Source organism: Salmo trutta, chromosome 35 (genome assembly GCF_901001165.1).
Source record: "Salmo trutta chromosome 35, fSalTru1.1, whole genome shotgun sequence".
Classification (NCBI taxonomy): domain Eukaryota; kingdom Metazoa; phylum Chordata; class Actinopteri; order Salmoniformes; family Salmonidae; genus Salmo; species Salmo trutta.
The window spans coordinates 3,823,242-3,836,501 of NC_042991.1; the positions used below are offsets into that span (position 1 = coordinate 3,823,242).

The window sequence follows — 13,260 nt, forward strand, 5'->3', positions numbered from 1 at the left end:
TTAGTTAGTTAGTTAGTTAGTTAGTTAGTTAGTTAGTTAGTTAGTTAGTTAGTTAGTTAGTTAGTTAGTTAGTTAGTTAGTTAGTTAGTTAGTTAGTTAGTTAGGTAGAGAGGAGAGGAGCAGGACAGCCTATTTTTTACAGCAATAGAATTACTTGATTTTTCTAAAAGGATCTTCAGTTGTGGCAAGTCGGATAAGATAAAGATAGCCAACAGTAAACATTTAAAACAGCAACATGCACACATGTTGGGCAGGTGGGGCACAGTTATGTTTGCAGAAAATATGGGGCTCAAAACTGGTGGGGCTCCACATGCCCTGGATGACTGGTTGCCACTGACAGATACAAATTCTTACAAGGTAGGCCTAGCCTATGTACCCTACAAGATACATGTAGCTAAGTCACAACATAATTTTCATCTAGAATTAGATCAGCACAAGTCACACAAATCAATTGGCATGTAGGCCTAGCCTATTGATGCATGTTCAAAACTGTTAGTGGCTCTTTTAGTATTAACAAAATGAAATAAAATTGAATTCCCAAACAGACTTTTAATATTGATACCCCATCCTGTATTTTGGTATTTAATTAGGATATGTTGCGAAAGCCGCAGCTACTCTTCTTGCGTCCACACAGAACATGAAACATGACATAATGCAGAACATTAATAGACAAGAACAGCTCAAGGACAGAACTACATACATGTAAAAACGGCACACATATCCTACATATCAATACATACACACAAAATATTCTGTATAGTGAATTTATTCTCAACAATGGTAAACATTTTTTATCTGAGAATGCAACCCTCCCTGTCCAAGACCCTTTCTCCCGCCCCTTCCCCCGGTATGACGGCGAGTCGAAGCGCAGACCCCTGTCTTCACCACATGCGCCAGTCAGGCACCTGGATGCGTGAGACCCAGCAGTCACGAAGTATATAGCGCGGGATAAAACGAAAGCTTATGAATAATTGGACATCCTTCCTTTCTTTCTGTCCAAGGAGATAAAGCAGATGCTTCGTGCGGAATGGAAGGAGATTTTGTTTCACCAAAGACGCAATGAGGGGGTCTAGGTTCAGAGATCATTGAACATTTGGTTGATACGCTTATCAGCAGAATATACGAGTTTTTTGCTCTTTGAAGGAAAATACTGTAGTTAATTTTTTCCTGAAGTGCTGTATTGTACCGAAGTTGACATGGCTCTTCTAGTCCACTTAAAGACGATCCGGGACCTTCGTGGAAAGGGGGACAGAATCGCCAAAGTCACATTTCGAGGTAACAAACTCAAATACTTTATTATCACTACAGATGATTTGTCCAGGATGTTTTCTCTTTCTATGACCCAATAGGAATAGTCATACTGGTTGCGCAGTGCCTAGGAGTTTGCGATGTGATCAATGTGATTTGGTGTATGAGCCTGTGGATAGGCAAACTCCAATGTGGTGACGCGTCTCCTGTGGTTGCGCTGAAAAGTTAGGGAAACCCCTGTCTGGCTCCGCAATCCCAGGAGGTGATGGAGAGAGACAGGATTGTGGAGGCGAGGAGCGCTTTTAAGCATTGGAATACATAACACCCATAAATAAACAATGATTTATTGAGCAATTTTAGTTAGGACAACGTTTTTTAACCGTCAAGTTCAGAAATGTGTTCAATAACCTATAGTCCTATCGATCAAAATGATATTCTCTTCCCTATAGGCCTAGTCGTTACACGCAACCGTTATTTCACGTTTTACAGTTCTACAGCTGTCATCTTTCTCCACGGTGGCTAGCCTCCCTTGCAATGCGCTCATCTGAGCTGGATCTTACAGTATCAAAAACCATTGATTTTCATCACGGAAAGGACTCTAATAAGGAAGCTGTCCCGTGGTCGGTGGTCCATCATGGCCAACTCCCCTGGCCAGGCAGGTCTGATTGGAAACAGATTGGTAATCCCAATGTAACAATTAAACGAAGGAACAATATAGGTACTGTAGATGGCTAGACTGCTACGCATTCGTGTGGAGGGAATTGTGTGTGTTTTCTGTTTTAACTGTTTGCCCGTTTCAGCACCATGGAGAGCAAATTCTGATTTTTGAGACAGCCTGCGTGTGTGTGTGTGTGTGTGTGTGTGTGTGTGTGTGTGTGTGTGAGTGTGTGTGTGTGTGTGTGTGTGTGTGTGCAGGCAGACATTAACCTTAATCTTAACCACACTGCTAACCTTTTGTCAAATTTTTATGATATAGCCAATTTTGAATTTGCCGCTGGTTGCAGCGATAAACTTTTATGACATCACAATGTCAAATTATTGGTTAATAACTCTATTATGACATCACAGTGACTAATTGTTTGTGGTTAACATTTATGACATCCCAATGCTGAACTAGTAATTGAAAGAAATGTTGAGATAACTCTTTATGACAATGAGTAGGCTACTTGTTTGTAGAAGAAAGGCCAATAACTGTTTACACAGTAACCCTGCTTAAACAGTATTGGCCATAGGTGCATGCCTGCCGTTTGACCAGTTGAATTCGACACCTGCTGTATAAGCTGCCTGGCACTGAAACCGTATATTATGTGGCTTGTTGTTCAGTTGAATTAAGGAACCATATAAGATGATCGGTTTCTGATCTATTAACTTAGGATGTCAGTGAAATGGGTAACAACTTAGGCAGGAATATGCGGTCGCCTATGGCGGCAGATTGACAAAGGCGGCATTATCTGAGCTAAATTGACATCCAACCACACATAAAACCTCACATAATCCCCCCCCCCCCCCCAACCGGTGGCATATGTTTTTTTTTAGGTCAGTGCTGCTGCCGCCCTATGATATGCAGTGCCTACTTTGTCAAAGACAGGGATGCACAATATTTACCATTCCCAGCGTGACTCTCCATGCAGCTGTTGGAGAGACGCATCACTGTGGCGCTCCACCAACATTCCGACCAAAAAAATTATCCAACATAAATCATGTAGCAGATATAAAATATGGTAGAAAGAGTATGTGGTATTTTCTGTAGCCTTCAGGCTGGAGATAATGTAACGAGACAAACATGTTACATCGTGCCGGTTTCTCCGATCAAATAGCCTAACCTAAATGGCGCCCAATCAAATAAAAGATTAGCTGACATGTTACCAAACAAAAAAACAGTACAGGTCAAAGTAAAATGGACAATATGGAATGGACAATCACGCTACTCACAACTGCTGTCCAGGAGTTTCATCCCGTGGGCTAAATTGTCATGATCAGTGGTTTCAAGTTTGTATCTGTACATGTTTTATGAGCTGATCATAGCGAAAAAGAAAATGGTTCTGCATTTCCCACTGTGCAAACACATTGCAAATGGGCTCAGGATAACTCCTCTTTATAAAGTTGGGTAGCTGATATTCAGAGCTTAAAAAGATTAGAGACAGGAATCAGCACTGATAAAGCCCATGCAACGACCTACCACATGGGTGGGCATTCATAAAATTCCATCGCGGGTGACATGGTAGGCTACGCCCCACTAAGCACAGACTAAGGCCGGCGTCTTTTGGACGTTTTTTTCTTTTTTACAAACGGTAGGCCTACCGGGCATTACTAAAATTACATTTCAGGTGACACTGTAGGCCAGGAATGGGCAACTCCAGTCCTCTGGGGCCTGATTGGTGTCACACTTTTGCCTCAGCCCCAGCTAACACACCTGACACCAATAATCATCTAATCATGATCTTCAGTTTAGAATGCAATCCGTTTCGTCAGTTGTGTTGACTAGGGATGGGGGAAAAGTGTGACACCACTCTGGCCCCCAAGGACTGGAATTTCCCATCCCTTTTGTAGGCTATAACTCAGTAAGCACGGACTTGACGCTAACACATTTTGGACGTATTTGTTTTTATCTTGTCCAGACTGGAATTATTTTTCTGGTGCAGTCCGGACCAGCCTTGATTTCCACGTCCATGGACATTGTTTTTTTGTCCGGTCCGGACCAAATCTGAACTAATCATAGACGTCTATGTTTGGTTCAGATGTTGTCCGGTCTGGAATAGCCTTTATTTGCAACATTCATTCAGAACCAAAAATGAACCTGATTTCAATGTCTTGAAAATATATATTTTCAACTCCTGGAAAATACGTGTTTTCAATATCTGTAAAATACCAAGTTTCATCTTTTATTCAGAACGGAAAATTAACCTGATTTCAGCATCCGGAAAATACGTATTTTCACCTTTCATTCAGATCCTAAATTGAACCTAACTTCAACGTCTGGAAAAATATGTATTTTCGATTATATTCAACATCATTTTGCTTACTGGGGCTATTCTTGTAGGGCGGCAGAATGGCCATGTGTCTGATTTAACAGTGAAAGAAAACCTCATCTCTCTCTCTCTCTCTCTCTCTCTCTCTCTCTCTCTCTCTCTCTCTCTCTCTCTCTCTCTCTCTCTCTCTCTCTCTCTCTCTCTCTCTCTCTCTCTCCCTGTCCTTCTCCATCTCCCTCGCCCTTTCCTTCCCTATCTACCCCTCTCTCTCTGGTGTTTGAGATGTTGTTGATAGCTCCTTGCCTGGTCTCTGCTACAGGCTGTCAGCAAGGCCTCCTGGGTACTTTAAAATCAGACTGTTTCCTGTCTGGAGAGGAAGGGTTCTCTCAGGAAGCCCCTGCCCCACTGGGCAGGCCAACCTAAATCCCTTAAAGGAACAGACACTGGGGAAGGTTATGTAAGCTTTGTTACCAGTAACCACAGAGTTAGACATCTATCTAGTGGAGGGAACATATAGATTGACCAATGTGTCTATTAAGTAGAAGAAGCTTAAGATAATATATGTTCTATGTCCAGATATACAGTACAAGAACCTGAACATACACATGCTGTGCTGTACAGTACATACAGTACCAGTTAAAAGTTTGGACACACCTACTCATTCCAAGGTTTTTCTTAATTTTTACTATTTTAGTAAATAGTGAAGACATCAAAACTATGAAATAACACATACGGAATCATGCAGTAACCAAAAAAGTTTTAAGCAAATAAAAACATGTTATATTTCAGATAGTTCAAAGTAGCCACCCTTGATCACAGCTTTGCACACTCTTGGCATTTTCACAACCAGATTCATGAGGTAATCACCTGGAAGGCATTTCATTTAACATGTGTGCCTTGTTAAAAGTTAATTTGTGGAATTTATTTCCTTCTTAATGCGTTTGAGACAATGAGTTGTGTTGTGACAAGGTAGGGCTGGTATACAGAAGGTAGCCCTATTTGGTAAAAGACCAAGTCCATATTATGGCAAGAACAGCTCAAATAAGCAAAGAAAAATGACAGTCCATCATGACTTTAAGACATGAAAGTCAGTCAATGAGGAAAATTTCAAGAACTTTGAAAGTGTCAAGCGCGTTCGCAAAAACCATCAAGCGCTATGATGAAATTGGCTCTCATTTCCGCCACAGGAAAGGAAGACCCAGAGTTACCTCTGCTGCAGAGGATAAGTTCATTAGAGATACCAGCCTCAGAAATTGCAGTCCAAATAAATGCTTCATAGAGTTCAAGTAACAGACACATCTCAACATCAACTGTTCAGAGGAGACTGTGTGAATCAGGCCTTCACGGTTGAATTGCTGCAAAGAAACCACTACCAATAATAATAAGCAACTTGCTTGGGCCAAGAAAGATGAGCAATGGACATTAGACTGGTGGAAATCTGTCCTTTGGTCTGATTAGTCCAAATTTGAGATTTTTGGTTCCAACCGCTGTGTCTTTGTGAGATGCAGAATAGGTGCAGAATGGATGATCTCTGCATGTGTGGTCCTCACTGTGAAGCATGGAGGAGGTATGATGGTGTGGGGGTGCTTTGCTGGTGACACTGTCTGTGATTTATTTAGAATTCAAGGCACTCTTAACAAGCATGGCTACCACAGCATTTTGCAGCGATACGCCATCCCATCTGGTTTGCGCTTAGTGGAACTATCATTTGTTTTTCAACAGTACAATTACCCAACACATCTCCAGGCTGTGTAAGGGCTATTCGACCAAGAAAGAGAGTGATGGAGTGCTGCATCAGATGACCTGGCCTCCACAATCACCCAACCTCAACCCAATTGAGATGGTTTGGGATGAGCTGGACTGCAGAGTGAAGGAAAAGCAGCTAACAAGTGCTCAGCATATGTGGGAACTTCTTCAAGACTGTTGGAAGATCATTCCAGGTGAAGTTGGTTGAGAGAATGCCAAGATTGTGCAAAGCTGTCATCAAGGCAAAGGGTGGCTACTTTAAAGAATCTCAAATATTACATTTATTTTGATTTGTTTAACACTTTTTTGCTTACTACATGATTCCATATGTGTTATTTCATAGTTCTGATGTCTTCACTATTATTCTACAATGTATAAAATAGTAAAAATAAAGAAAAACCTTGGAACGATTAATAGGTGTGCCTAAACTTTTGGCTGGTACTGTACATTTCAGTGATTGGTAGAGGAAAGTCCGTCCACAAAGGCCAAGTATTTTCCCAAATCTATTGTCACCATGTGTTGAATGACAGCATGAATATTTCACCAACATAATTTTGGAAGGGTGTTGAATTGCCCGCTGGTAAAAATAGATTGGTGCTTTGTTATCTTCATTAGCCCAGTTGTGAAGTCAAGCACTTCCCTATTCTAAAGCCAGATACTCCAACTTCTACTACACTGTAATAGGGCTTGATGGTAATGCTTGTCTTCTCTTCCCGGGCCTGAGGCGAAGTTAGCACAGCCAATGTGTTACGCTGTATATAAAATAAATGAGAAATTTAATTATTATTTCCGCCATCACGGAACTAAGTCAGATTCACTCTGGTTGAGATTCAATTACAGATTACTTGCTTCGCAAATAAGTTGTTATCGTTCTGCCTGCTTAGGATAATTCTCTCTCTCTCTCTCTCAAATTTGAAATAGTTATGGAAGGGACTCTCTCTCTCGTTTTCTCCCACCCTCTCTGTCACTCAATTTGTTTCTTTCTGTTCCTCTGCTAAATTGTAGAAATGAAACAGGTTGCTGAACGCTCTCTTTCCTGTAAATCTTTTTTTTTGTTACAGAACACTGCAAGTGTATTTATTCCCTCTGCTCTGCTGGTATAACCTTTCACCCTTCAGTAAGATATCAGTAAAAAAACGCTTTCATTCTATAAATCCCCAGAAATTGAAAGTGCACAGACTGTCCCCATGTCTACTATTCACCATAGTATATTGATTGATGTACCTCGCTGTAGGTGTTCTCCTTTTCTCTCTCTCAATCTCCTTACGTCTGTCTGTCTCTGTCTTTCTCTCTTTCTGTTTTTATTGACTTGCTGCTCTGCTTTGCCTTTGTCATTTATATCTCTGCCATGGTCCCACATTCCCAGTTTTTTTTATCCCTCACTCCCGATGCCTTGTTATATTCGAATTGTTTGGTGTTAAGAGTACTTACATAACATTATGGCCTCTATTTTCAGCTAGTGCTAAGGTGACGCAAGTATCAAACGCACGTTAGTGTACAATTTCGTCATGTAAATCTGGCGCACTGGCATTTTCCAGCCCTAACGTCAGATTTGGCAATTTACCTGTCTAACATCAGCTCGCTTGCGCTGAGGTGGGTGGGAATGGTGGCAATATTTAAGGTGTGTCCTTAAAAACAAGCGTAAAAGTGAGAATTTCATGCAGTGGTAATGGGTTTTCCAAAAATTGTTTACAGACAGATTATTTCACTTACAATTCACTGTATCACAATTCCAGTGGGTCAGAAGTTTACATACACTAAGTTGACTGTGCCTTTAAACAGCTTGGAAAATTCCCAATAACAACAGCAAAGGACCCTTTGAAGATGCTGGAGGAAACAGGTACAAAAGTATCTATATTCACAGTAAAACGAGTCCTATATCAACATAACCTGAAAGGCCACTGCTCCAAAACCTCCATAAAAAAGCTACCCAAAACAATTGACCCAAGTTAAACAATTTAAAGGCAATGCTAACAAATACTAATTGAGTGTATGTAAACTTCTGGCCCACTGGGAAAGTGATGAAAGAAATAAAAGCTGAAAAAAATCATTCTCTCTACTATTATTCTGACATTTCACATTCTTAAAACAAAGTGGTGTTCCTAACTGACCTAAGACAGGACATTTTTACTAGGATTAAATGTCAGGAATTGTGAAAAACAGAGTTTAATAAATGTATTTGGCTAAGGTGTATGTAAAGTTCCGACTTCAACTGTACGTGAAACCATCCATATTCTAAGTTGGCTTGTCTGTATTATATGCCCACGGGGAGTAATGATTGTGCCTGTAACTGTATTTAGACATAGCCGCAAGTTTTTGTTTTGTTTTTATTAGAATTTGATAAGAATTACAGAGACAGGATGCATGTTTTGGAATATTATTTTGTACAGGCTTTCTTCTTTTCACTCTGTCAATTAGGTTAGTATTGTGGTCGAGGAACTACAATGTTGTTGATCCATCATCAGTTTTCTCCTATCACAGCCATTAAACGCTGTAACTGTTTTAAAATCACCATTGGACTCCCTGAGCGGTTTCCTTCCTCTCTGGCAGTTAGGAAGGATGTCTGTATCTTTGTAGTGACTGGGTGTATTGATACAGCAACCAAAGAGTAGTTAATAACTTCACCATGCTCAAAGGTGTTTGCTTTTTAAAATTATTTTTTTTATCTACCAATAGGTGCCCTTCTTTACGAGGCATTGGAAAACCTCCCTGGTCTTGTGGTTGAATCTGTGTTTGAAATTCACTGCTAGACTGATGGAACTTACAGATAATTGTATGTGTGAGATACAGAGATGAAGCAAATGGTGACTTTAAAACAGTTACAGAGTTTAATGGCTGATTGGAGAAAACTGAGGATGGATTAACAACTTTGTAGTTACTCCACAATACTAACCGAATTGACAGAATGAAAAGAAGGAAGCCTGTACATAATAAAAATATTCCAAAACATGCTTCCTGTTTGCAACAAGGCACTAAAGAAAAACTCCTAAATATGTTGCAAAGAAATTAACTTTATGTCTTGATTACAAAGTGTTATGTTTGGGGCAAATCCAACACAGCACATCACTGAGTACCACGCTTCATATTTTCAAGTACGGTGGTGGCTGCATCATGTTATGGGTATGCTTGTCATCGGCAAGAACTTGGGAGTTTTTCAGGATAAAAAATAAATAAACTGAATGGAGCTAAGCACAGGCAAAATCCTAAAGGAAAACCTGGTTCAGTCTGCTTTCCACCAGACACTGAGAGATAATTTCACCTTTCAGCAGGACAGTAACCTAAAACACAAGGCCAAATATACACTGGCGTTGCATACCAAGAAGACAGTGAATGTTCCTGAGTGGCGGAGTTACAGTTTTGACTTAAATCTACTTGAAAATCTATGGCAAGACCAGAAAATGATTGTCTAAAAATGATCAACAATCAATTTGACAGAGCTTGAAGAATTATGAAAAGAATAATGGGCAAATGTTGCACAATTCAGGTGTAGAAAGCTCTTAGTGACTTACCCAGAAATACTTACAGCTGTATTTGTTGCCTCTTTCACAAAGAATAGACCCAATAGGCACTGTATTTACTGTGTTTGTTTTCGTACTGTATGTACACTGAATATTCCAAACTTTAGGAACACCTTCCTAATATTGAGTTGCCCTTTTGCCCTGAGTCCAGCATCAATTCGTCGGGGAATGGACTCTATAAGGTATCGTAGGCATTCCACAGGGATGCTGGCCCATGTTGACTCCAATGCTTCCCACAGTTTTGTCAAGTTGGCTGGCTGTCCTATGGGTGGTGGACCATTCTTGATACACACGGGAACCTGTTGAGTGTGAAAAACCCTGCAGCGTTGCAGTTTGTGACACAAATCGCCTGACACGTACTACCATACCCCATTCAAAGGCACTGAAAACTTTTGTCTTGCCCATTCACCCTCTGATTGGCACACATACACAATCCATGTCTCAATTGTCTCAAGGCTTAAAAATCCTTCTTTAACCTGTCTCCTCCCCTTCATCTACACTGATTGAAGTGAATTTAACAAGTGACATCAATAAGGGATCATAGCTTTCACCTGGATTCACCTGGTCAGTCTATCTATGTCATAGAACGAGCAGGTGTCCTTAATGTTTTGTATACTCAGCGTATATTGGTGCATAATTTCTTAAACAACCTGACTGAAAATGTAAAAGATGTTTAGCTACAAATTCACACAGTGGTAATTGAATTATAATGGAGGTATTGCTGTGTTCATGCTTCTCCTTTTCTTTAAAAACATGTCTGCATAGAGAGAGGTAGTTCTCTTTCTCTCTTTTCCCCCCTCTGTTTCGTGAGTCCTAATTTAGTCGTTTATCTGTCTGCCTCTCCTTTGGCTCCTCGTATCAAGCCAAGTGTGGTTTTATGTTTGTCATTAGGTTATTATAGCCCCATTACTCTGTCTTGCCCTTTCCACTTAGTCTGACACATTTAGGATTTTGTAAGATAGTGGACTCTACGGTCTTGTCAGGGGTACGAAGCATCAGGAGTCAGATGGAATTCACGTGCAAAATGGTGGTATTCATTTACAGGTGCAGAAGGTGAGCTGGAACCATGAATACTGATATTCATGAACACTTGACTGACAAAAATAACAAACAAGTAAAATAAATGCAACAGCCAATTCACAGAAGCTAAAGGCTTCTAAGGCAGAGCGCCTAAATCTTTGACAAAGTGCTAGTAACACACCTGACAAAATGTCACTCCAGCCAAAGCTCTCCTAAAAATGAGCAACTTCAAAAGGAAAAAAGCCCAAACCCTGACACTGGTATAATCCAAAATGCACCTAAACAGGTATTTCATTCATTAACACTGTTACGCTCGTAGAAAAGGTCGGACCAAGGCGCAGCGTGATTTGAGTTCCACAAATTTTATTAAAGTGAAACTAAGAAAACAACAAACATACAACGAATGTGAAGTCATAGTGCTCAACACTGGCTTGGGGGTAGAAGCTGTTTAGAAGCCTTTTGGACCTAGACTTGGCTCTCCGGTACTGCTTTCCCTGCGGTAGCAGAGAGAACAATCTATGACTAGGGTGGCTGGAGTCTTTGGCAATTTTTAGGGCCTTCCTCTGACACCGCCTGGTATTGAGGTCCTGGATGGCAGGAAACTTGGCCCCAGTGATGTACTGGGCCGTACGCACTACCCTCTGTAGCACCTTGCAGTCGGAGGCTGAGCAGTTTCCATACCAAGTGGTGATGCAACCAGTCAGGATGCTCTCGATGGTGCAGCTGTAGAACTTTTTGAGGATCTGAGGAGACACGCCAAATCTTTTCAGTCTCCTGATGGGAGATTGGCGTTGTCGTGCCCTCTTCACAACTGTCTTGGTGTGTTTGGACCATGGTAGTTTGTTGGTGATGTGAACACCAAGAAACTTGAAGCTCTCAACCTGCTCCACTACTGCCCTGTCGATGAGGGCCCTCCTTTTCCTGTAATCCACAATCATTCCTTCTCCTTGTATTTAAAAACATAATGTATGCGTAGAGAGATGTAATTCTCTCTCTCTTTTCCTCTCACTTTTTTGTCTGTCACATTCAGTGTCATTATGAGTCCTAGTTTAGTCGTTTATCTGTCTGCCTGTCTTTCTCTCCTCTGGCTCATCGTATCAAGCCAGGTAGAGAGGTAAAGTTGAATTCGGTGCATGTGACAAATAAAATGTGATTTGATCTGAGTTATACTGCAATCTAACTGCAGTTATACTGCACTCTGACTGCAATAATCTTTCGTAAGGGCTGCGATACAATATACATTTTAACTTTGAAATATAGAATTTTGCTAATTCTTCTTGCGTGTTACCTTTTTATATTAACAGTGGAACTAGCAGTAGGAATATGCTTGCGAAACGCCAACATTTGTAAATGTTTTGGCACCAAATAGCAAAGGTGTGAAATGTCCAGTGGATGTATATATTTGCTTTGCAATGTGTTATTCAACGCATATACAAGACTCATTGATACACATGCATTTTTATGTTTGGAATTTCATTTGAGCCTTTTGAACCTGTCTAACCCCTGACCTCTGTCCTTCCACCCCTCAGGTCTGTCGCTCTACACGCATGTGCTGGAAAACTGTGAGGATGAGGCAAGATTTGATGAGGTTTGTAACTCTTCTATTACTCCCATTCCATCTTATCGCTTCCAAATAGCCATAAAGCCTTTTCTCTTTTGAGTTTATATTTAATCTCCACCCAGCACAGCCAGAAGAGGACTGGCCATCCCTCATAGCCTGGTTCCTCTCTAGGTTTCTTCCACTAGGCTACTTTCCGCCCCATGATGGAGACAGAAAGAAAGACAGAAAGGTTATATGTTCGATACCCATCTTAACCCTTCATGTCTGAGTGCCTATATATGTAATGTATCCATCTCCCCCTACCTATTGACTTTTCTAACACAAAAATATCAATCAATCAATCACATTTATTTATAAAACCCTTCTTACATCAGCTGATGTCACAAAGTGCTGTACAGAAGCCCAGCCTAAAACCCAAACAGCAAGCAATGCAGGTGTAGAAGCACGGTGGCTAGGAAAAACTCCCTAGAAAGGCCAGAACCTAGGCAGAAACCTAGAGAGGAACCAGGCTATGAGCGGTGGCCAGTCCTCTTCTGGCTGTGCCGGGTGGAAATTATAACAGAACATGGCCAAGATGTTCAAATGTTCATAGATGACCAGCAGGGTCAAATAATAATAATCACAGTGGTTGTCGAAGGTGCAACAGGTCAGCACCTCAGGAGTAAATGTCAGTTGGCTTTTCATAGCCAATCATTCAGAGTATATCTACCGCTCCTGCTGTCTAGAGAGTTGAAAACAGCAGGTCTGGGACAGGTAGCACGTCCAGTGAACAGGTCAGGGTTCCATAGCTGCAGGCAGAACAGTTGAAACTGGAGCAGCAACACGGCCAGGTGGACTGGGGACAGCAAGGAGTCATCAGGCCAGGTAGTCCTGAGGCATGGTCCAAGGGCTCAGGTCCTCCGAGAGAGAGAGAGAGAGAGAGAGAGAGAGAGAGAGAGAGAGAGAGAGAGAGAGAGAGAGAGAGAGAGAGAGAGAGTATACTTAAATTGACACAGGACACCGGATTAGACTGGAGAAATACTCCAGATATAACAGACTGACCCTAGCCCCTCGACACATAAACTACTGCAGCATAAATACTGGAGGCTGAGACAGGATTCTAGCCAATGAGCTTCAGCCCCTTGCATTTGAACGACAGCTTGCAAGAGGCCTGTCCAGCTTTATCCAATGAGGATGCAGGGCGGGGCCAATGGCTCAG

General features: G+C 41.3%; 1 protein-coding gene across 4 annotated transcripts in view; it reads left to right on the top strand.

The window, feature by feature from the left end:
* Positions 1-946: 946 nt before the first annotated feature.
* The window catches only part of otofa (otoferlin a), a 137,203-nt gene continuing 124,889 nt past the window's right edge, over positions 947-13,260 (top strand). For all 4 annotated transcript variants that reach the window (XM_029733007.1, XM_029733009.1, XM_029733006.1 and 1 more), the window contains exons 1-2: positions 947-1,275; positions 12,031-12,089. In XM_029733007.1, coding sequence (XP_029588867.1) covers positions 1,197-1,275; positions 12,031-12,089 — 138 coding nt within the window. In that variant the 5' untranslated portion in view covers positions 947-1,196. The remainder of the gene's footprint in view (positions 1,276-12,030; positions 12,090-13,260) is intronic.